The sequence below is a fragment of the Motacilla alba genome, chromosome 4 (genome assembly GCF_015832195.1).
Source record: "Motacilla alba alba isolate MOTALB_02 chromosome 4, Motacilla_alba_V1.0_pri, whole genome shotgun sequence".
Taxonomy (NCBI): domain Eukaryota; kingdom Metazoa; phylum Chordata; class Aves; order Passeriformes; family Motacillidae; genus Motacilla; species Motacilla alba.
In genome coordinates, this window is record NC_052019.1 from 30,723,284 (window position 1) to 30,747,686 (window position 24,403).

A 24,403-nucleotide genomic window follows, 5' to 3' on the forward strand; every position below is an offset into this window, starting at 1 on the left:
TCTGCCTTTTGCCCTCCCACTCCATTCTCTGCCAGGCACCCACACCAGCATGCTTTCAGTACTTGCCCCTCTTACTGAGCATCCCAGGCCCATCTGCCAGGCAGTCTCCATTCTCTTACTCAGAGAACCAGCTGAATTGTTGATTTCTTCTCATGTTTTCTGTATTTCCATCTATCTTTCCAGATGGACAGTGCTCCCTCAACTCATCTAATGTCCTTGCTATGTAGTCTGTGCCCAGACCACAGTCTCACAGGACCTAAGAGCAGCAGGCACAGCCAGATGCTGACAACAGGCTCAACTGCTAGCTCTAGACAAGACAAAAACAAGACTCAGGCCTTGCACTCATCCAGAGAGAGCAGGTTGCATCAACAGGAGACACGACCAAAACCTACCAAAAACTACACCATCAGTTCAAGATCCGCCAGGAAACTTGGCTGGAGAGAGAATGAGCAACAGGCACTTCCCAAACAACCCAAGCAAAACCAAATCAGAACTCTTTCATGACAGATCAGACAAGTTCCGTATTTCTTCATGTAATAAGATCTCTGCCAATTTTGCTCACTACAGTGAAGTCAACTCTGATTTAAATTATCATAATATGGGGTGCCTGGCCCAAGTGATTTGCTTGTTCTTGTGCCCTGATCTTATGCTGCTTTCATGTAAAGCATCATTTAACTTCACTCAGTTGTACTTTAAAAATGCATATGTAGAAAAAGTGTAGAAAATGTGAGGGCAGAGAGACCAGCCTCAGAGGATGTAACAAACAATACCAAACTGCCTCTAAGATTGCCTGACTGACTCTGAATGTTGATGAGTGTGAAGGAGCCTGATGTTGTTAGATCTGCTCCTCTGCAGTTTTCACAGCTTGCTTGTTTTGGGTGGCATCTTAGAGTCTTTAACTCTCCAGAATGTGAGTAAACACATGCAAAACCCTAAAGAGCACCATTTTCTAGTATGAGGTGTCTCTGTCAAGGTGAGAGGGAGGAAAGAGAAAGCTGTCCCACTCCCTGGTGGGGAATGGGAAGGTGGTTCTTGCTGGAGCCTGACCCACATCCTGATGCCCATCTCCCACTCTGCAGGAAAGAAATCCAACAGCAGCAGCACAAGGTTTCTCAATGTATCATGGCCCTTGCTGGTGCTTGGGTCACCCTTAGCTCTCGTACAGGGTTTTCTGGTAGTGATGCCTTAGGACATCTTTAGTTCCCTTTTCAAGAAGCGTTCCCTTCCCACCACACAAGCAGCCTAGTCTTTCCACAAGACTAAAATGGGATGGGTGGAGTGATATCTCCATTCCCCTGTGGGTCTAAATTGCAAATATGTCACTGAACATCCTAGGAATGAGACAAATAACAGCAGTTCCTGCATGGACCAGATTCCTTTTCTTTGAAGCAAAATCCTGGACTGATCCTCATCGTCGCTCTACCTTCTGGTTAAAAATACTCGACCTTGTGAAATTTCACAGCTGTCTCTGGGCAGCCAGCCCTTCCCTGTCCAGGCAAACACCCGTGGAGGTCTACCTGCCTCCACGTGTGGCTGCCCTTGATCTGATATCCCCCTGATACTGGCTCCTCCTATTTTTAATCTTCTCCACAGCTTGATAACCTAGTTGTTATGCACCTACACGGACACATGCACTAACCTGCCAGGGGGATGGAGGGCGGGGGCTGGTGGTGGGTGGATGTGGCTGTCATGGGTGGGTGTGTGCTCACCACCCCCCTCTGCCCAGGAGCTGCGGCGCCGCGCTGAGGGGCTCCTCCTGCAAGCTCCTCTTGTGGTGCGGGCTGCTGCTCTCCATCTCCAGTGATGGATGGGCTTTGGATGCTGCTCGGGAAGCAGTGGGAAGGAATGCTGTGCAGCGCCGACACATCTCCCCGGGACTACTGTTTATCGGGGCGGCGGGAAAACACGCTGCCGGAATATTGAGCATTTAATAAGTCAGTAAGTGGTCAAATAAACCAGCACTTCCCGCACCAAACACAAGCGGTCTCACATTCACCAGCGGGAGGCTGAGCGGCGGTGCTCCTCGCTCCGCTGCCCGCGGTGGTGTAAGAAAACCGTGGGTGAATGGGAAGCTCGGGTTTCCCTGGCACTCAGCCGTGCAGGCTGGGACTGCGGCGCCTGCCAGGGCGGGGGTGCCGCTGCTGCCTCCACCGCCACCGCCACCGCCACGCCCTGCCTGTCCGCGCCCCTCCGCGGCTGCGGGCCGGCCGCTCCCGCGGTGTCCTGTCACAGCCGCCGCGTTACGTAACTGCTGGTGACAACGGTGGCTTTGGTTATCGCTCACCTCGGGCTGCCACGGGACACAGCGCCCTGAGCCCGGTGCTGGGCGCAGGCTGCGCCGCATGAGCCCCTCCCGCCCCGCGCAGAGCCGCGCACGATACCGCCCGCGCCGCGCCGGGAGGAGCCCCGCGCCGCCGCCGCGGACCCCCCGGCTGCCCGCCCGGCCGCAGCAGCCCCGGGAGCGCTCCGGGCGGGACGGCGGTGGGTGCGCGGGGCCGCCCCTGGCCGCCAGCACCGCACCCAGCCCTGCGCTCCGCGGAAAACAGCGCGCACTGCCGTCCGCACTCGCAGCCCGTTATCCTGAATGGGAGAGTGATTCCCACGCCCAGTTTGCTCAGAGATTTTCAACAGCTCTGTGCCATGCAAGCGAGAAGATTCAGTCGGAAGAAAGTGGCTTTATTTATTATTTATTTATTTATTCATTCATTTATTCACCAGTGCGCCCACCGCACGAGAGGGTGAAGGAATACCCTTTTCAGTCGACTGGGTCCTCCTCACGGCTGGGCAATGGCTCCCTGTTTCCTCCTTTCTTTGAAGCAAACGCTGCTTTTGGGGAACAGGGGATCCAGACTTCACCGGGCTCGTAGGGGTGGCTCGGGGCATCCCCGCTACCTTTTCTGTCTCCGTCTTCCCTGTGCAGACCGCCCCCGCTGCCCAGGGTGTGGGGGAGGAAGAAAGGCTGCAGGGGAGGAAGGGGGGGCTGCCGAGGCGGTGCGTGTCCCCCCCGCCGCCCCCTCGCTGCGGCAGCACGTGGTGCTCCCGGGACGCGGGTCCTCAGACGCCCCCCCTGCCCAGCCAGCCAGTCTCCTTCGCGAGGAGCTTTTTATAGCAGCCCCGACCCGCTCCCCGATGGGAGGTTTCTCGCCGCGCTCACGTTACCGTGCGGGTGCGATGTTAAATAAAGGAGGGGGAGGAGGGGAGGGGAGTTCGGCGGGCGCCTAATTAAGAGCCGGCGTTAACCAGGAGTGCTAAAAATAGCGCCGAGCGCTGCGAACCGCCCAACCGCAGACAGCGAGCCCCGTCGATCCCTGCCGCGCCTCCGCCGGTGAATGGAGCGGCCGGCGCTGAATGGAGCGGCCGGGAGCATGAATGGGGAAGCGGAGCGCGGCGGGAACGGGGCGCCGCGGGGGGGCGCTGTGGCGCCGCCGGCGGCAGCTGGAGCCGCGGCCGCGCACGTGCCGGCGCGGGGGCGGCTCGGTGTCACCTGGCGGCAGCGGTGGCGGCGGGCGGGGCGGCGGCGCGGCCGGGCTATAAAAGTGTCCCGCCGCGGCACATGCACACTTCGGGGAAACTTCCTGCCTGGAGTAGCGGCGCCGGCCGCCATGGGAGGTGCGCCCGCTCCCGCCTGCCCCGCTCCGCCCTAGGGCGGGCAGCCCCGCGGCGCAGGGCGGCCGCGACCGCGACCCCCGCCCCGACCTCACCTGCCCCGCGCCCGCCCCGCCGGTACCCGGTTGTGCCCCGGGAGGTCGGGCGGCAGGATGAGAGTGAACGAGAGCGAGCTGAACAGCTCCGTCCTCCCGCGGGACCCGCCGGCCGAGGGCGCCCCGCGCCGCCAGCCCTGGGTGACCTCCACTTTGGCCGCCATCCTCATCTTCACCATCGCGGTGGACCTGCTGGGCAACCTCTTGGTCATCCTCTCCGTCTACCGCAACAAGAAGCTGCGAAACGCGGGTAAGGGGCGGCGGGGAGGCCCGGGGGCGCCGCCCGGGCTGGGGTGGGTGGGGATCCCGTGGCCCCGGGATGCAGTGCCGTGGCCTCTTCGTCTGCCGGTGAAACTTTCCCCGAGCGCGGAACTCCGGGGTTGGGCTCTTTGTCTCCATCCCCAGCTGGCGGTTATAGGCTGTGACAGATGCCAAGAGCTCCGTCTTTCCTGCCGAGTCGGTAATCGAGCGCGGGAAAGGGTATTTTTAGCTCCCGCCACTGAATCTTGGTGCTATTTTTAGCTCTCGGCAGTTCCCACCTAGCAAAAGAGAATGGCAAGTAAGTCGTATTTAAGAATGAGATTTAGACACGGTACCGGGGATGCTGCCTTGGCATACAGTGTGTGTCTGTGCATGCTGGATGCTATTCTTCTGATTGATTTTCTTTGAGTTACAGAAATGTCTTCAGTAACAAATTCTATGGTTGGAGCTTCAAATCAAGCGAATACGAAGTTACAAACATTGCAGGATTCAGACAATTCCCTCCCCCCACCTTTGTTCGCCTCCTACTTGCTGTCTAGGTCTTTGGGGAATGGAAAACATCTAACAGAAAACAGCTTTAGGCACTTTTTAAAAAAAATCAGTCTCTAATTTTGACAGGATAGAATCTGTGCTGGTCTATTGAGTAAATCCCTCTTAGTTCATGGATTATTGGTCAGACAGGCAGGAACTTCTTCAGATTCATTCTGCTTTATCATGTCAGACCAGCTGCTGTGCACGTGTACCAAATCTGTGCACTCCAAACCCTCTGCATCTTTCATTGAAAAAAATACAGGAGCATGGGAAGAGAGCTGTACTGGTAATGAAAGCGGAATTTCACTCCATGACAACTGAGAAACTGCTTTTATTTTTTCCCCCCACTGGGCTTTTTTTTTTTTTTTTTCCACGACTGGGCTGTCAAGGTCTTCATTACTACTGCACTAAGTTCATTAGTTAATGGTTTAAAATTCATCTGAGGGGGAACTTGAGCCTGGGCTTTGAGCTAGCCTAAGAAAGGTAGCTAGTACTGGACTCTGGCAAACAGTGGCATGCTTATCTTTTAAGGTTAATTCAGGTAATTCTAGTGGCTTGTCCGCTTCAGTTTCATTCAGCCATAGTAGAATGCCACACACAAGATCAAAATGAAGAGTAACAGATTTTAATTTTTTTCCTCCTTACAATTGCCACTGATGTAAATTCTGAAAGCTCTATTATCTTCCTGCTTTCATGGGCAGAAATTTCATCCACTGGACCTGGCAGGGTAACACGTGCAGGTAACTGAGAGGAGACTCCAACTCCAGAAGTCCAAGTGAGCACTTGACTACCCTTGTTCCCTGGAAGACTTTTAGATGGAGGGAGAAAGGGTTGAGACAGGCATATTACTTGGGTTTCTCTAGGGGAATGGGTGATATTCTCCACCTCCTTAATTAGTAGATCTGTGCTTTAGCACTTCTGTGGGTAGTTTGCAATATGGACAAGTCTGGTAAAGTCTGAAATAAACATGGTGTCTTTTTTCTGGAGATGTAACTGAATCCTTGGGCTCTGTGTGTGTGCATACTCTCTGCTGTAGATATCATGTAATCCCTCCTGAATCTCCACTCGTGCTCACTTGCTCACTCTTACTGCATTTCTTGTTCTTGCCTTTTCTGTCATAGTGACTTAAGAACTGCAATAAACTGGCAACAGCTAGGAGAGTAGAGCACTCTTCTGAACATAAGTTGTTTAAGACTGGAACATGAACTAGATACTGCTTGACCCTCTGAAATTAAGGATTAATTAAACTGAGTGCATTCTTGGTACCATGTGGTGAATAGTTTATCATCTTGATTTAGGAGAAAAATAGGAGCAAGCTTTTAAAGTCCTAAAGTTTTAGGGTTTTTTTTTTTTCCTTTAAAATATGGGGGGAGTTTAGTAAATGGATTAAAGGAATCTTTGGAAATAACATAAGTTTTAAAAGGTGTTTTAAGTGTTCTGGAATAATCTTGCAAAAACCTGTGCCTGGGAATAACTATTTATGTGAGCACCACTATTTAATTGGGCCTTCAATTAAGGCTTTCTCAGGCAAATAAATTTGTAACAGGCAGTAAGTATTTAGAAGACCCTGGCCTAATATTTGTAAGTTTGAAGACCAAAGTTTCCCAAGTCTTGTTTTTCCTAAGTCAGATTATTCAGGAAGAGATTTTATTGAAAATAATCTGATTTATCCATACAAGTAATTTGTAACTTGGTAATGCTAAAGGCAGTTACGACTTTTTACAGAAATGTAATAAGAAAGAAACTTCTACTTTTGCAACAACTTATATTAATTAAGTCTTCCTGGCACATTTATTGAGGAAAAAGGACACAGGATGAAAATTCCACTGGAGAAAGGTCAGGGAGGAACAGAAGATACCTCCTGAAGAAAATGTATCTCACTGAAGATTTTCTTCCCTCTTTGCAAGAGAGGACTAACAGAAATAAGGAGTATTTACCCCTTTCACAAAAAGGTGGATTTGGTGGGGGAAAGCATCTTTCATCTCTGTCCTACTCTCTATTATATACATATGTATTGGAAGATACTACAAATTGAACCTGTGGACTTACAATTTTAAAAGTGCATTGGGGAATAGTAGGAAGGCCTAGAAAAACCTTCTCAACAAGTGGTGTAACCTTCCTGACAGTCAGAAGGTTAGTAAAAGACACTGATCAAAGCAGAGAAGTCAGTAACTCAAAGAAGTTTGTCTCAGCAAGCGAGGAGTGTCTGATACTACAGACTCCTTCATAGGCACAAGCATGGCTTCAGTAGATGCTCTTCTAGACACAGAAGCTGATGATGCAACTGGTAGGATCCTCTTTTATTTAATGTACTTGACTTGTAATAAGTTTCATAGTTCTGGTCTGTTATTTCTTTTATGGTGGCTTGTAATCCAAGAGGTGCCTGACACCAATTCAGTCCTGATGGGAACAGCTGCAATTTAAAGCTGACCTGCACAAAGACTGAATTTGGTTTATGATATCTGTAATCTTTTAACTTTGAAACAAAGTTCAAGGGAAACATTCAAGGCATAAGGATTTTAATGACCATATTGGTAGAGTATTCATGCAGCTTGAACTTTAAACTGATGTGCCTTCTTTAATAGCTAATTTTCAAAAAGAATGAGAACAGATCATTTTAAAAAGAAGTTTTGTGTAAATTCTTGTCTCATTTACCCTTATAAATATTGATAGATCAGAAATAAGGTCATTCAACAGATCCACCCAGGGAAGATGCAATAACCAGCCTTAGGGAAGGTGTATTAAAAAACTGTTGGTACCTTTAATGAGTGGAATTTTTACTTGAAACTGTCAACAGCGAATCAGAGCATCTCAGAAATCTGAGGCAATCATTTAAGTGATCTATGCAATACTACAGACAAATTTGTTGATTGCTGGTATCCTTATGCCTTTGTTGTTACCCACACCAAGAAAAACAATGCATCAAGAACAAGGTGAGGGAGCAGTTCAAAGTCTTTGACTATGGAGATTAGTTTTCTGCTAGTGACATTAAAATGTCAGCACACGCCTGTTATTTTAGTGACAGGTGGATTTGGGTATTCAGTGACTGCAGGACTGGACCATTCTTAAAGTCAGTGAAGAAAGTTTTCTTGAATGGTATTACACCTCTTGCTCTTCTTTCTCTTCCTTTTGAAACTGTTCTCTTGGCCTGGTGGGTTGCTTTTTTTCTGGGTGCTTCGTGTGCTGAGGTCCAAAAGTTCCCTGACTACCCCCTCCAGAGGAGTCCAGTGTGGGAAGGGAGGCCCAGCAGTCTCAGCCTCACTCCTGTGTGCCTGTCCTGTCTGCTGACTCTTGGCAGGGGTGGGGATTATCCAGGCACTGGTGCCAAACTGGTAACTAGCACCTACTAAATCAGGGAAGAAAGCTGCTTCTCACTGATCTCTGTTCTGTGCTAGGTGTATTTGGGTTTTTGTACATTTTTCGAGTTTTCCATGTCCTTGGCCCAAATGTTTTGTTGCTAAAACTTTGTTACTAGTGAAGAAGGGATAGAGGAAGTCTGACATTGCTGAGGCACCAGGGCCCTGGGCAACAAGATACAGTTAATTTCCCTAAGACTGCACACATACTTAAACTTACCTATGTGTGGTAACTACTTTTTTCTGAATGAGATGGCAATGACACAGGGAAAAAACCCCAGTGTTTGTATGCTCAATCTGTCTCACCTGCTTTAGATCCCAAGAGTTCTGTGAAGACAGCTCTGTGAGTGCTCAAAAGAATACAATGAACTCAAGGGTAATATTGAGTAAGGGTAATCTCTGCAAAATCTCTTCAGATCAGTGAAGTCACTCTTGAAAGAACTAACTAACACAGCTACTTGTGATTTTTTTTTTTTTTTATTCTTTGCTGAATACTACAACCATTGCAGAATTAGGGTTGGGAATCTATCAGTAAGAATTTAATTTTGGAGGCTTTTCAAACTGGCTCTGGGTTTTGATTTAAGCAGTGTAAGAATCTAGTTGAAGGGTGCTCCTCTCTTAATGCATTTTCTAGAATAAAAAATTTAAAAATAAAGATGGAGCTATCTTTTAATAACCAGATTGGAGATATCATCAGCCTTTTCAGAAAAATGTTGTTCTTGATGATGTTTTGGTTTTTAGTTTTAAAATTATAATATTAAATGCTCTAGTAAAGATTGTTTTATCTAATAAATGAAACTTCTTTTGTGAATTGAGACTAATTAAATATTTTTTTTTTGTCACAGGTGAACCTGGGACTTCATTTTGTGCCCTGAGAGACTCTGGGTATCCCGACAAATCCTTGACTCAAGGAAGAGAGCTTAGAAGATCAAGTTATAGCACAAATTCAGGGTTCTGATAAAAACTGAGATGTTGATGGCAATGAACATTATTTCAGAAATTAATAACTTCCAGTATTAAAAATGGTAAGCTGTTTGGGATAAGGGAAAATGTCTAGAGGAGATGCTGAATTTTGCCAATTGTTGAACAGAAGTGAGCATAAAAATACAGTTTCAATAAAGTTGTTCCTCAGACTGGTTTTGATTGAATAATTTACTGAATCAAAAGTTTGCTTCAAAGGCTTGCTTAAATGGTGCTGTGTTGTTAGTGACCCAAAGGTAGAGGTGAGTATTCCAAATAATAAATAATTTATTCTTACTAATGTGTCTGTCAAGCTCAGGTATTTATTCTTTTTGCAAGATTCTGCATTTTGAAGTTTTTGGAGACATTGCTTTTTCTAGTGTAGCTGCTGCCAGTGGGCAGTGATACTCATATGCTCTACTATTTGCTGTCTCTTAGGTTATTTTTTGAGGAGTTTTCGCTCTTCTCATAAAATTTTTTTTCATTCGCAATATGCGATTTGCTTCTGCTCTTATCTCATTCCTATTATTTTCATGCTGTCCACTTTTCTTTCGTAACATGGATACTTCATGTCTTTCCAGTGGTCAGATGTCAGTAAGTCTAGGTTAGTGACAGAAAATGCTATCAAGAGTAGGCATCCAGTGCTGGTGTGGCAATGTCCATTCTGTTTCTCTGGTGAGGCTTTCTTTCATAGGGCAGCAAAAACTTCATGGTATCAATTCAATGCTAGGCATCACAGTTCAGTTTTGCAGCAGCAACAAGAAGTTGTCCCCCTTGCTGTTAGCAGTTTTTCCTCTAGTCACATCCCTGAGCTGCCTTAAATATCACGTTTCCACTCCTGAGAAACAATTACAGACCTCTGTTTCAGGAGGAGAGGTGTTACTAAGAATTCCTCAGGATAACAGAGAACATACTGCTAAAAACACAAAAAAAAAATGTTTGCTTATTGAATGAACAAATGAACATGTATTTAATGTGCGTAGTTAAGTAATGCTTGGGACTGTAATACAAATGCTGCTACTAAACAAATCCAGAGTTCTTTCCAAATCTAGCCCTCCTGAAATCACAGATAGACAAGTGGGATAATCTAGGTTTCAAGTAGAGCAGCAACTGAAAGTAATCAGCAAAGCTGTTTACAACATTTAGATGGTAACTTCTGTAGCTTCTAAGTAGCTTTGTGGTAGTTACTGACCAGTAAAGTTTCATGTTCTTTAGGTTTTTTTAATGAGGAGGCAGACTTCCTGTCCTTGAAGAAGCGCTTAACACCAGAAGTAAAAAATTTCAGCTCATTCTTTTCATTTTATAAATTTCCTAATACAGTACCAGGTTGTATCGTTAGATATGCTTTTTGAAGAATAGGTATTAGAATACTGGTCTTCATAAAAATTCAAGTCTTGATTATATCAGAGAATCCTGTGCTTGAGTTGGGAACTTTATTTGGTTGTTTGGGTTTTGGGTAGGGTGGTGGATTGGGTTTTCTTTCATCTTTTTCATTGCTAGAATTCCACTAAAGTTCTTCAATGCTTCATTTGGACTCTACCCTATCCGAAGAACCCCTGTTCTCGAAAATGAGAGACAATAGAAGCAGCCAATTTTAGACACTTGCATGCATGACCAAGCACTGAAATTCTCTAGTCAAACACAGACTAAGCAGCTGGAAAGGTTTATGGATGTTTTCAGATTAATTATATTTTCAGTTAACACCTTTAAACTGACTGTTGAGCTACCTTTATTGTGAAAGTTCGACTGGATATGTACTTTTTTCATTTAGGCCTACAGAAACCCCATTCAGCATGATGTGTGCATGGTACTCTACATGTGGTGCTGAAGTATAAGCTCTGTTTATATCCTATCACCATGGGTTTGTTTGCTTGTTGGGGGTTTGCTTTTGGCTGCAGATGCAAGTTTAGCAAGACTGATTTGTGTTCAGGGAGAGGTCACCAAGCAGAGGTAGTTTGCCCCTGTGCTGACAGAGGTCAGCTCCATGCTTGGTGTTGAGGTCAGTGTGACTTCTTTTTTAGTCAGCTTTTCAGCTGCACCAAGTAAAAGTCTAGGGAGGTTATGGTGCAGCTGCCAGAACTTTGTTATTGAGCCAAAGTGGCCAGCTGTGTGGAGATGAACCAAAGTGGTGAATGGGCATGAGTACAGGGATCAGCTTTGAAAATTGATATCCAGTCACACCATGCAGAAGTTCCACCAAGTCTTTGCATTCTGGGAAAAAAATTATGAATATTCTTTTTTCCCCAGTAGTGACTACAGGTTTCATTTTGTTTCTGTTTTCCAGAATGATAAACATTTTTCTACTCCTTAGCTTAACTTGTTTTTTGAGGACACTTTCAGCTCCCTGCCTGTATTTGAGAGACATTTTTCATTTTCACAGGTGAAAGAGTCCGGTACAGCTAGGGTGGGACATTTTTATTAAGAACACTTTGAAAATGTGGGAGTTGCATATTATGAAGAATCAAAGTTTGCATAAATGCAAATTAATAATTTATTTCAGTTGCATTTTTCTTTTATTTTGGATGAAGAATTCATGGTCTTTAAATAAAGTTTGTGTATTTTACATTAATATGCCCAATCTTCAATTATAGTAATTATTTGCATTAAAGATGTCTCCAGATTATATCTGACAGTGTAGTGCTGAGATCTGCCTTCTGTAATTTGAGTATTGCAATGTGCATCAACTAACATTCAAGTTCACATAATATTAATCTACTTTTTAAAACCTAGGTTCTTCCCCACATTCCCATTATTCCATATTACATCTCTGAACCTTCCCTGAATCTGTCACTGAATTAGCTCTCACTTAGATCACTGGATTGAATGGGACCTTTTCAGTCATCAAGTACAACATTCAGGTGCTGTAGGTGTTCATAGAAATCCTTTTGGAATCACCTTGCCCCAACTGAAGAGGAGTGTTGATACATCGGAAGGTGCCTTAGTGAGGTTTTGGATGCTGCATGAGGTGTTCAAGGCCAGGCTTAATGATGCTTTGAGCAACCTGGTGTAGTGGAAAGTGTCCCTGCCCATAGCAGGGGGTTGGAACTAAATTATCTTTAAGGTTCCTGTCAACCCAACCCATTCTATGATTCTCATTGCCTGAATGTATTTTCTGTCAGTTTATGTGCTTTTTCTGTTGTACCAATATTACATAGCATTGCTATTCCTGTAATGAGAATAAAAGTATCACCTCTTGGCTGTTGCTTTGCTAGTCAAAGAAAGGTTGATATCACATTCTGTTAGTCTTTCTACAAAATGACCTTTCCCCTTTGCAAGGAAGCACCATCTCCAGAAGTATGCCTGATCTCTGGAAATAACTTCCCTAAAAGTGAAATCCTGGTTTTACTGAAATCAATAGCAAATCTCTTACCAAGGTCAGTGCCTGTCTCGCTTCACTTTTTATCTCTGCAATACTTGCCAGTGAGTTAGAAGGCTGATGTACTGCTCATAGCCTTAAACCTTAAGTGTGGTAAGCAGAGAAGTCTTCCATAACTCTGGAGTTGGAATAGGACTTTTGTTGGATCATTGATAGTGTTGTAATAAAGTTGACTATAGGTAAAGGTCATGAGTGTCTGACCTATATATCCTGAGGTGGGTGCAGTGTAGGAAGCCACATACAATTTCATGTATAGTAGGTATGCAAGCTATTAAGTCTGGAAATTGATGCTTCTAGAACACACTTTGGAATAATGAAAACAAGAGACCACCAATGATTGCTACTTTGTAGGGTTACAAATTGGAATGCTGTCCTTTGTAGGGTTAAAATGGGAATTATTACTTAGGACAAAGACAGTTTTACTTGTACTAGAGTTGTCTGGTCAGATCACACAAGTATATTCTTGGTATATTTGTCCTTTTCTACTTTCTAGGAACTTGTTCTTTATTGCATTCATTAATCAGAGTAAATTGGGGGTTTGCTGCTGTAGCCTAACTGTATAGATGTGTGTTTCTGTTGTGAATTATATCATCCTATATGTGTGATGTTCCTTTGGAAATTTCTCAGTCTGGCTGTCTGTGACCACTAATTTTTCAGTTTGTTTTTTTTTCCCCCTTGTCTGAAGAACTGTACTGTTGAGAATCTCTTCAGTGCTTATAAACCCATCTTATTCTCCGTTCCTGATGAGGTTACGCATTCCAACATGTGTCACTAAGGATTTTCATAGCATTGGCTGTGTCTTGTCTTGGGTATGTACAGAACCACATTTATATTAAAGCACATGTAAATCCTACTGATTTTTCCATGTTGCAGAAGTTATTCAAACCAAAGGTTGCTTAATTTTGTGTAGTTTGGTTTCATGAATTTACAGATACACATACATCCAGAAACATTTCTCTAATTTGGTGTTTTTTGCAGAAAGGACCTTTTAATTTAACCTTTTTTTTTTTTTCCTCTACTGCAACATCTGCTGGCACATTGTAACTCATACTTTTGTGTATTGCTTGTGGATATACAACTACAGAAATTAGTCTCTCATACACAGGAGAACAATATTCAGCATTTCTGAGGGGAGGGAGGACAGTAATCTTTACCTTTGCAGCACCTAGACACAGGTGGTGACTTTAGTTCTTACGATAAATTAGAAGAATTTTGGTGGGTTTTAATTCATTGTTATTGAGACAGCTTCCCATGGGAATTTTTGTATTTGGGAGTGTCATGTACACATAATCTTCATTGGCCAAGCTCATTCTAACTGATCTGGATGCAAAATTTCAGGAATACAGAGTTAACAAAGTAATTCTCATCAAGCTCAGTAAAAGAGCTTTTCATCTCCTCTGTATACTGGTAAGTATGGAGAAGACAGCAATTTGTGTCTTAGCACATATTAAATATTTAATGTAGAGCTCAAAATGCAGTCAGATTTTCTTGCTCTTGCAGCAAAGGTTTTTGAACAATTTTTTTGGAAAATAATTGGGCATTTTGTGTTTTCACTTCCAAGTTTGTGTACATGCTGTTGTTTTTTGCAGCTGTTCTGATTCCTATTTCTCTTGCCCCTTTAGTGCATCCCACTACTGCCGTGCCCCTGATAATGACTATGAACATTTTGTTGGTTGGTGGGAAACTGCCTTGCTTTTCTTAATTTTTGTGGCACAATAATTCTCCTTTGTCGGCAATCTCCAAAAATATTTCGTATTTACCTGACATACCCACTTTTGTTCAATGACTTCTGCATGTTCCTGTGAATTTGATGTGCTTCTGCTCATCACATGTTTGCACTTTTTCTTTGGATGATCCACACCCATTGAGTATTGTGCTGACGATGGCATGGAGATGACCACTCCTGTATTGAAAAACAACTTTTCACTTAGTCTTGCTGAATTGTTTGCTGCTGAATTTTTTGTTTTCCTTTGTTTTTTTTTTCGTCCTACATTTTTCCACTGAGTATGGATGTCAGTTTTTTCTGAAAGGCTCTGAGTTTAGAGTTGTTGACTCGGGTCTCTCCCTCATGGTCCTCTTTACACATTCTGTCAAAACTGGTATTTATACACTGTAAAAATAGAATTGAGATGCTACAGAATTCTTAGGGGCATTAGGAATACTATCATTTTAAACCAAGCGCTGCTTTTGTAATTATTCCTGGTAAGGATTTCTAACACATAATTTGTGACAATCTAGGGGAGATAATACAGTTGTGCAAAGCTTGCACTTGTACCTTGTTAATGCCACTTGTAGCTATTCTTACCTGCAACATGACCTAGAGGTGTGGCTGAGTCTTGCAAACATGTGCATACAGAAGTATGAATGGAAAGAAATGAGGTATACAAGATAAGTTTAAATAACCTAGTGGGTGTAGAGTTTGCAGTCTGCTTGTTACTGGTGTTTGTTTTGTACTGGGATGTCCCATCTGTCACAAGAGTGATGCATCTTTTCATTGCAAGCTTTTTTCATTGCTAGTGGGTGTTTTGTTTTCCTTTCTCAAGCTATTGCAGTGGCAGGCCTTTGCTGCCAGAATGTTTCCTGGGGTAAAGCTGCCTGAGCAGGTCTTTCTAGTGCAGACATAACTATCACCAAAGCAGTGAATTGATTTCTAAGATCATTTGCTTATATTGGTATTCATATTATCTCCTGTCCCTATATTTACTCAGAAAACTTTCTTGATCAGATTCAACTTTCACAGAGATTTCACCTGTTTCTGTGTTTTGAATTGCTGATCATTCATTGTGATGACTGGACAGAATATTTGCTTACTTTACTCAAGAAACTTGCTGGTCTTGCAAATAAATCTCTAAATCATGGCTTTGCTTGTGTTGTTTTTGGTCTATTCTCTTATACGGGTATTCCAATGAAGTAAATGAAATTTTCAGTAGTAACATTGCAAGGCAGCTCCAGTATGTTTATTTTAAGCTAATACCTATTCTGAAGACATATTTACAGCATTATTTTAAGGATTGATTTTGTTGGAACATTTTTACATATTAATTTGATAAGTGCAAATGCTGTATGTGATCAAATACTTTTTTATAGAAACACAAAATGTTGACTTTTTAGTACACTGGAAATAAAGGACTAACTAATGATAATTTGTAAAGTAAAATTATTTTGTGACTTCTATATTCAGAAACACTGAGCCTATACTGAGGTAAGAAAAGAGTCATATGAGCTGACAAATCAGGAATGCTGTGTAACTGGAAAAATTGGATTACTATGTTAGCTATGGTAGGGCACTCATTAGTCTGTAATCCTAGACCCAGCCTTCCTCTCACAGGTCTAATTATTGAGTTGGTTGTCAGAAGTAAGATACTACTCTCTGCATGGGTACCTGGATGACTGCTTGGGGCTGGAGTCCCTGTTTTAACAGAGACTGCTCTCAGGATTAAAAGCCCCACCCCACACCCAGTGATTACAGCTGCTGTAATTATGGTGCTCTTGGTGAACAGAAAGGGCCTCACTGCAAACTCATTCTTGCAAGGTGACTCCAGTCCACAGAGTGTCCTTCAGCTAGCAGCCTCAAAATGCTGCTGTTCTTTCATGCTTTCTTTAATTTCTCTTGCTTCTGGAAAAGAAATGCGACCCTTCAGAGTCCAGAATATTTCAGAACGAGGTTTTTGCTGTTAGTGTCACTTGATAAGTACAGTTGATAAGTATTGATGTAGTTGATAAGTACCCTGACTTATTTGCCCTGAAATTACTTATTCAACTTAGTTTTTAGCTCCAATTTGGAATTCTTCTTGGCCACCATGCAGAACAGTACATCTGCTCAAGGATACCTCTGCACCATCTGCGAAATGAATGTGCATGGAGCTAGATGCCATCATAAAAAAACCTTGTTACAAAGAGGCTTTCCAGAACGGTCTTCACTTTTGTTCACAACATCTTGCTTCCACCATTTTTCTGATCATCTTAGATTGCACTGTTAAGGGAATGCATTTAATTCAGTTCTTATACTTGATCATTTTTTGACAGGGATAATGAAACATTTTGTTGCTCATAAGTAAAACAAAACAGCATGTTATCCAGCATGCCCTGAAGGTCTAAATAATACGTACAAGTAGGCATAGTTAATTTTGTCTTTTTTTCTTGCCCTTTTTTTCTCTGCAGTGTTAAGCAGCTTTAGGTTGTTTTTCCAGCTCTTCAACAACAAATGGCAGCAGTCTCTCCAATGCTGTTATTTTTGCTCCTTTGGGGAAGCAGACTTTAAAAAAATCTTCTATTGAAATCCTAATGAAAGGGCATCAGCTGCCCTTTTCCTTATTGTCTTCCAGAACCATCTTCCCAGTCCTCTGTAGACTTTATTGACTCCATATCCATACTCAAAGTTCAGATGTGACCTTTATCTTTCAATTTCTGTCCATATGTTGAATACTAAATGTCTGAGCACTTGCATACATGTCACCTCTGTCTTGTTCTCCCTGAGATTTTTGCTTTTAGGACTGTCCTTTTTGTTTTTCTATCTGTCATGAACATTTTTCTGTATTTGTTCCTAGCCAAAGCTTATAATTCATTACATTTCATTTGATATTCTCATAGATCTTGCTTTGTGCTATGATTTTCAGGCTATTGGTGTAGAAAATATAAATCAATTGACTTCTATTGCTTTTTGCAGTCCCTAGACATTTTTTTTTTCTACATGTGTTTTCTCTATCAAACCTTTATGTTTTGTTTTAAACTGTGACTATGTTTAGGAAACAATGACTTCAAAATTACTCTTTATCACTTCATATATTCTGCATCTATATCAAATGCGTTCAGTTTACAAATCATTGTGAAACACTAGGGATGTTCAGCTATGAAGTCTTTCTACATGTACAGATAGGCTTGATAGCATTCCAGTTAATGACTACTACTAGTAGTATCTGGAAGAAAGTATAGCAACAAAGCAACTTCAGTCAAAACAATTTCCAAAGATAGAAATTTTTTTGTAAGTTGAAGAAAAGAGTTGAACGATCTGAAATGTAGCATTTAGGATTTACTGACAAGTATTTGTTGATTCTTGGTGTTCAGCTTTTTGTTTGGATTATTGACACTGGACAATACAGTCTGCTTGGAGTTAAGCTGTTTAAATCAGTACCTATTGCTTTGTTAATTGTTCAGACAGATGGCTTCTTTTAGTGGAGCAGCATTGCCTTCAAAATTTCATGTACTGGCACTGTTCAGAAAGGAGGGGCTATGGAGAAGGGAATTAATAGGAATTTTGAAATTAATCTCAATGAAGTGAATCAAATAGTAGAATAATTTTGAATCTGAAATTCCCATTTTCTGGTTTTGGGAATCCAGAAAAAAAATACTACATGTTTTTCTGTCATTAGTGACTTTTACTGATACAGTTAACTATTGCTTGGATCTAAACTGATTTCTCTGATAACATTATAAAGCCCTTCAAGCAGAAGTTGTGTATGCATTGTGCAGACCATTGACACAAAAAAAAAAGATAACAGAAGTATGTAATGAAAGTATAAGAATAAGGCCTTTCTAAGTATGGAACAAAATTTTCCAACCACATGATTTTTTTCAGAATTCTATTATTAGCTTGGGAAGCATTTTCCAAGAAAATTAAATACTGTCTGGAACTGACATCTGTTTTACTTGAACCCATACTGTTTATATGTTTGTTGACATTTTTTGAGGCATGTGCAATGCTGAGTAATTTCTTATCAGCTGAGAATGAATTTCCTTCTTATTTTACAACTGTCTCCAGTTACATCTACTGTTGTAATATTGTAAAAGCCCAGTTTCTAAGCCATTTTTTGTCTTCACTGTGATAGTGGCTTGCATGTAGCAGTACAGTTCTGTTACTAAGCACTATAGTTCTGCTACTGAATCTACTTGTTCCAATACTTTATGTTCTCATGAACATTTCTCAGCTTCATTTTGGAACAGTCTTTTGTCCCAGTGTGACAGCTATAGTTCTTTATCCTAAATAACTGCAGAAGATATCACCTTCCACAGCACCTCTGTGCCATAAAGAAGCCTTGTACCAAACTATAACTGCAGCTTTTCTTCCAACTTGGTTTTTCATAGAATGAACATATAGTTAATGCATTTAATTTCTATTACTACATCCCCAGTTTCATCTGATCCATCTTTCTACTTTCTGTCACTTACTTTCTTCAGTGTGTCCTCATATTCTCTCTGAATTTGTACCCTGTCTTTAGCTATTGCACAGATGCCTGTAGTGTCCCTCTTGGTACTTTTGTCAGTGTTGCGCTAATCCACTGTTGATTTTATCCCCAAAAAGAATTTAAATTATATTGTGAATCTAGCATGCACTTTTTAGCTGAGTATTTTTTTAAATACCCTTTTTCGTCTCTGAAGTGAGTATCCATAATAATGCAGTATGTTGACTTCATTCCGTTTAAAAAGCTTGAGAGAACCTCTAAATACTGTGAAGGATACTAAGTTTCTCTTTTCTCTGAATCCCAAGCCTCATATGCTATTTATTCTGTAGTACTTTAGAGATGAGGCAGAGATTTGTGAATTTCTGTTTGGGGTAAGTCACCTGTTATGAATATGGGAAATTATTATTTTCTTTCCCACGTTTGTGACCCATTACTTCAAGACTTGGGGCTTTATATAGAGTGCAGACTGTTGTCCTGTGTGGGGCCAGGCGTTGGACTCAATGATCCTTGTGGGTCCCTTTCATCTCAGTATATTCTGTGACATATCATTGCATATATTAATTTCTGAACTTCGAGTTTTATACTCTCCCATCTCTTTTGTTAGTGTTGTATGAGTCTGTCAGTATGCAAATCAGTCTTGATCTTCCCATACATTTTTAAACAATTTTTATGCAGCTTGTGAAATTCTGTAAATATACCTTGTATGATGCATAAATAACTTTGAAACACTTGAATTTTTCTCCAAACATCCTTTATTATAAATTCCTTTTGCTTACAAAAGTCAATGAATATGAATACTCAATGAACACCTTCAAAAATGAAATTATTCATGTAATTAGATGAGGTTTTTTTATAATCATATACTGACACAACTGAAGTTGCACAGCTAGTTTTGGGTGAGGTGCTTTATTGTTTTTCTTTGATTATTCCAAAATGTGTCATTTTGAGAGGCATCAGTTAGAAGGCAAGGCTTGGAGATTTCATGAGACTGTGATTCAGATGATCCTTGGTTCAGCTACATCACAGTCTTTTCAGTAGAGCTGTAACTAAACATTTGTTACCAGATTACAGGTATTGGATGTGAGCTCTCTCTAAAACATCTTAATTTCCAGCATTTTCATATAATACCATTTAAATCTCCAATGTCTATTTGTCTTTCTGATCTGGTATGTCATGAAGATCATTCACTAGTGATACAAGTCCCATAGGTCATGGGAATTCTTTTAGCTTTATGTTAGCCCTTTTAGCCATACTATTTAATTGACTTTTCTGCCTCATATTGCCTATTTTCAATGAAAATAGTGCTTTTAGATGTTTTCACTCAAATGACAATTCAAGTAATGTCCAATATGTCCCAGAATATATTTTCTGCCACTTTTTTGCATCAGTACTTAAAGCTTGTGCTATTCTTCACTCAGTGGGCCCTAAAATCTTCATTTTACCTGGTGGAGTGTCATCTCTTCCACTACACTTCCACAGCTTTCCATGCTGTTGAAATCAGAAACTTCACAGAAGATACTGTACTCTGCCATAAGCAGTAGATGGGCTTGAGTTGCATATCTCTCCTTGCTAGATTGCTCCCGTCAAAGAAGTTACCATTGTTTTAAAGTGTTTATCCAAAAAAAGCACTCTTCTGTACTTGCTTGGAAACCTACAGTTCTGCTTATTTACAGGCAGTTCTGTCTGTTTTCTCTTAAGACCAGCATAACTGATGATCACGTTCAGAAAACTGCAGGATATCTGTGAATAGATTTACTGTAAATTTTACGAGTCTCCTTTAGCTTGTGAATTTTTAAACTTCTAATAAAATTGTTTATGTCCTTGTAAACAAGGTGAAATACCAGTCAATGGTGACTATGCATGTGTGAAAATTCTACTGACAGCCATTAAGTAGTCATAAAATATAGGCTTGGCATAGCTTTAAAATCACTACAAGAAAAGCTAATACTGTTTGCCACTCTAGCTATGGTCTTTGCCACTTAAATTGCAGACTTCAGAACTTTCTGGAAAGTTTCTGTTCTGCTGACGCTGATGTTTATATGTTGATGTTAATTTTAAGGGCTAATGAGTGACTTTGACTTAGAAGTATTATCATCAGAGAGAATTAACGAGCTTTTTACATTAAAACATTAGTCTAGCTCTAGCAGCCAAATGTTCTCTCTCATAAAAGCTAAGCTAATCAGAGAAGACTCCTGAAAAATCTTGTCCCTGAAGAAAATAAGTAGCAGAGCTGAGGTCACAGAGTAAATCACAAATCAAACCACTAGCATGGCTCAAAGATTTGTTAGTAGAGCTGTAAACTGTAAACAGAAATTTTCTAAAAAGCATTTCAGTGGTCCCTCTGTTTATAGTGCAGTGATTAAAAAAATGGAAACTCTCATGACCAGTTTAAGGGGAAAGCATGAATATGGAAAGAGCCTTGCTTTCATTTCCACAAGCCTTATCTACCCTTGAAAAAGTATCTTTTAAACCAGGGGAAAAAGATGAAAGAGGCTTATGTTTATGGCAATAGAAATTAAATTACATAGCAATAGGAATAATATTACCAATTTCATGCTTTTATCTATACTGCTCATCATGGACTGAGTTTCTACATAAACATTGCAAAAGCACCAAAAAAAAAAAAGACTCCCCTCTTAAAAGGGTTACAATTAAGCCATTATGAACTCAGTTTGTGCAATTGTTTATTATTTGAAGTCTGATCAAAGCAGTATTCCAGAATTCTCTGTTAATCATTCATTCCAGATGTGTGTCAGAGCTATAACTTGTATTACAATTGGGCAAGACATGTGGCAGACTGAAAGATTTTTTGGTGTTTATGTACTGTGTATATCATATTCTAAGGGAAATATTTCCCTGTTGTGTGATATCTTTTGTATTGCTCAGAGCAGCCCCCCCTTAAATTAATAATTTCTTTTATAATTAACATCTGCATAGCTTTGGCTGCACATTTTCTGCCCTCTCTGTATGTGAGAATACACCTAATGATATATTTATCTTCAAACTTATTTCAGATGAACTGAGTATCTCAAACTGTTCTGATCAATTCAGTGTCATATTTCATCTATTGTATTAAAATCCAGAGCCATCTGCTCCCTTGAATTCGGCTGTGTGGATTTTTTTACCTTGAACTGAGATTCTCAGTGGATTTTAATAGCTGTGGTATTACCCACACTTTATTGTGTGAAAGTAGGGTCTCTGTGGCACTACAGAGTTTGACAGTTTTCTCCTTAATCTGCTTTAAATCAAAAAACCACATCCTTAACTCCTCAGCTTTAGGTATTGGAAGGTCTTCTCCAGGCTGAGCAGCTCCAACTCTTTCAGTCTGCCTGCCTAGGAGAGGTGCTGCAGTCCTCTTATCAGCTTTGTGGCTCTCCTTTGGACCTGCTCCAGCAGGTCCCCATTTTTCCTACATTGGGGACCCCAGAGCTGGATGCAGTAATCCAGGTGGGGTCTCACCAGAGCAGAGCAGAGGGACAGAATCCCCTCCCTTTCCCTGCTGGCCACGCTGCTTTGGATGCAGCCCAGGACACAATTGGCTTTCTGGGCTGGGAGTGCTGGGTCATGTTGAGCTGTGTGTCAACAACACCCCCAAGTAATGCTCCCTGAATCAAAGGTATTGACACAGCAAGACTGCAGTTCAGAAAAAGTGAGAGTTGAAAAGCAAGTACCAGCTTCTCTACCCCAACTTTGGAGTAGAGAAAACAGCAGGAAAATTGGACTCATAGGAGCATTATTGAGATAAAACTTTCCAGCTGAAGAGTGTACCGTGTACATCCCTCCTCTGCTGTTATGGGCAAGCATAGAGTTGTGAACATCTGTAAGTATTAGCGATTTTCTCTTTCTCTCCTTGAGGTAAAAGATTTTTTTGTTTTGTTTTGGGAGCTACTGACTGGGAAGTAGTTCATTCTGTCCTCTTCAGAAAAACCTGGATAGGTAGGCAAGGCTTTACAGTTTGCTGTAAGGACTTTTTTAGAAATTCAGTTCCTGCTGTCTTTCAAATATAGTCACCTCACAGAGAACTCACATTAAGTTTCTTTTTTTCTTTTTTTTCACGTGAATGTTTTTGTACAAGTGAAGAGGACAGAAGGTGGTCACTTACGGGTTGTTGTGGTTTAGTTATTTTTCAGATGGCATTCTTTTTCAGGGCAGTCCCATTTAAACACGTTAACATCTTAAGGATATTGAATGCCCCAGTCAAACAATGCTTATCCCTGAAGCTAACATATGTTGAAATGCTTTCGCAGTGCTTAGCTATGCATGTCACTACTGAAGTGTCTGGAACTGAAAGCCATTATGAAATTTTTTTTGTTTTGTTTTTCTTTTTTTCTTTCTTGTCTAAACTGAATTTAAGATTAAAATGTAAACAAACAGAGTGCTGACACTAAATTTGCAACAAGTCCCAGGAATACTTCAGTTATTTCAGATAGTTCTGTCTTCATCTTATTGCAACACCTCCACAAAAGCAGATCATGATTGATGTATTAAACATCTAGGGGGAAAAATAGCTTCAGTGCCAGTTATACTTGAGAAAAAGAGGCAAAGGTATTTTGTTTTCTATCCAGATACTCAGGGCACTTTCTGCTCAAATGATTCAACTCTTCTTGTGGTAAACAAAGTATTCAAGATGAAGTTCCTAAGACATGTTTTCTAGCAATAGTGACTGAAAGATTTCTTATGTCACTGTATCTACATGCCTCCTATGCCCATGCTCCAGTCACTCAAATACATGGTTTTATCTAAAATCAAAATTTATTCCAACACACTGCATTCCCCTTTGGCTTATCTTTAGCTGCTTGAATTGTCACAAAAGTCATACTAATAAAGGCAGCTGCTTTCCATCAAAATAAAGTTTGTGATGCTGTTTTTTGAGTACCAATAGGCCAAAGCTGTGCACATCAATTGCAGTCCAAAATTCAGAAAGAAATTTCTGCTAAATTTTCTAGGGCGTATATGTTTTTGGTTTTTTTTCGAGTTAATTCCCAGGTGGTTCTACATTTTACCCTGTCTTTCAATATTTTTCAAATGAAAGATGTTATGAATGCTATGAAGCTGCCAGGGTTTTTTCCGGTTTCTAAAGGCAAATGGATGGTTTGAAAGTGACAAATTTGACTATTTCCAGCAAGAAAATGTTGACTGTTTTGTGTCAGTGATTCCTTCCTTTAATCACATCTTTTAAGCTAAGTGGCACTTTTTGCAGTTTTTCTCTCTTCTCCCAAAATTTCAAAGAGCGTGACTGTCATAAGGGAACATCATTTCTCTTTAGAAACAAGATGAGGTTGCTACCTCAGAGACTGTCAAGCCAAATCTGCCTGATGTATATGCTTTGTGAATAATATCATTAACAACTGCATGAAGCAGAAAGTCTCTTTAGACTCCATCTGCGTTGTAGTTATCCAGGATGGAAAAATGTCTCACAGCAGTATTTTCAACAGTTTAGAAATTATATAGCCACAGTGATTGCTGTCTGATTTTTGCCTGGCAGATAGTAGTGACTTAAAAATGATCTATGGCATTACAATGGCTTTTGAATACCGAATACAATGTAAAAACATGACCTTAAAAAGAAAATATAAAACATTTGGGTAATTACAATATATATATTTACACTTTTGTTTGTAATTGGAAATTTTGCTTTGTTCCACTATGTGTCTCTTCAACTGTTTAGTCTTTGGGGAATTTAGAAAGCAGCATTAATAGCTTCCAAAATACTGGATGTGTCAAATTCTATAGGGATGAGAGAAAACAGCTGTAGGAAAATGTCAAAGAGTCAATCAGCCTCTTATCCTACCTAACACAGGATCTGCTCTACTAACATGACCCTAAAAAAGGATCTCCTCAGCCAATTCATTACTGGATTTCAGAATCTTTCTGCTTAATTCTGTGCTGTAAGGTTATGGAGTAAAAATTGAGTTTAGATCTATGTATACAGGAACTACTTTCTCATTCTCTTCAGAGTTGTTTCTATTCCTGCTTCTAATGACATGTGAAATGGATGAAGAGAACTCAAAAGTATCACTGTCAATTTGTGAGGAGCTT

The 24,403-nt window shown here is 41.1% G+C and overlaps 1 protein-coding gene across 1 annotated transcript in view; it reads left to right on the forward strand.

Annotated features, from left to right (window-relative positions):
• The first annotated feature begins 2,578 nt into the window (after window positions 1-2,578).
• The window catches only part of MTNR1A (melatonin receptor 1A), a 51,381-nt gene continuing 29,556 nt past the window's right edge, over window positions 2,579-24,403 (forward strand). The window contains exon 1 of the mRNA XM_038136427.1: window positions 2,579-3,951. Within this exon, the coding sequence (XP_037992355.1) occupies window positions 3,759-3,951 (193 nt within the window). The 5' untranslated portion in view covers window positions 2,579-3,758. The remainder of the gene's footprint in view (window positions 3,952-24,403) is intronic.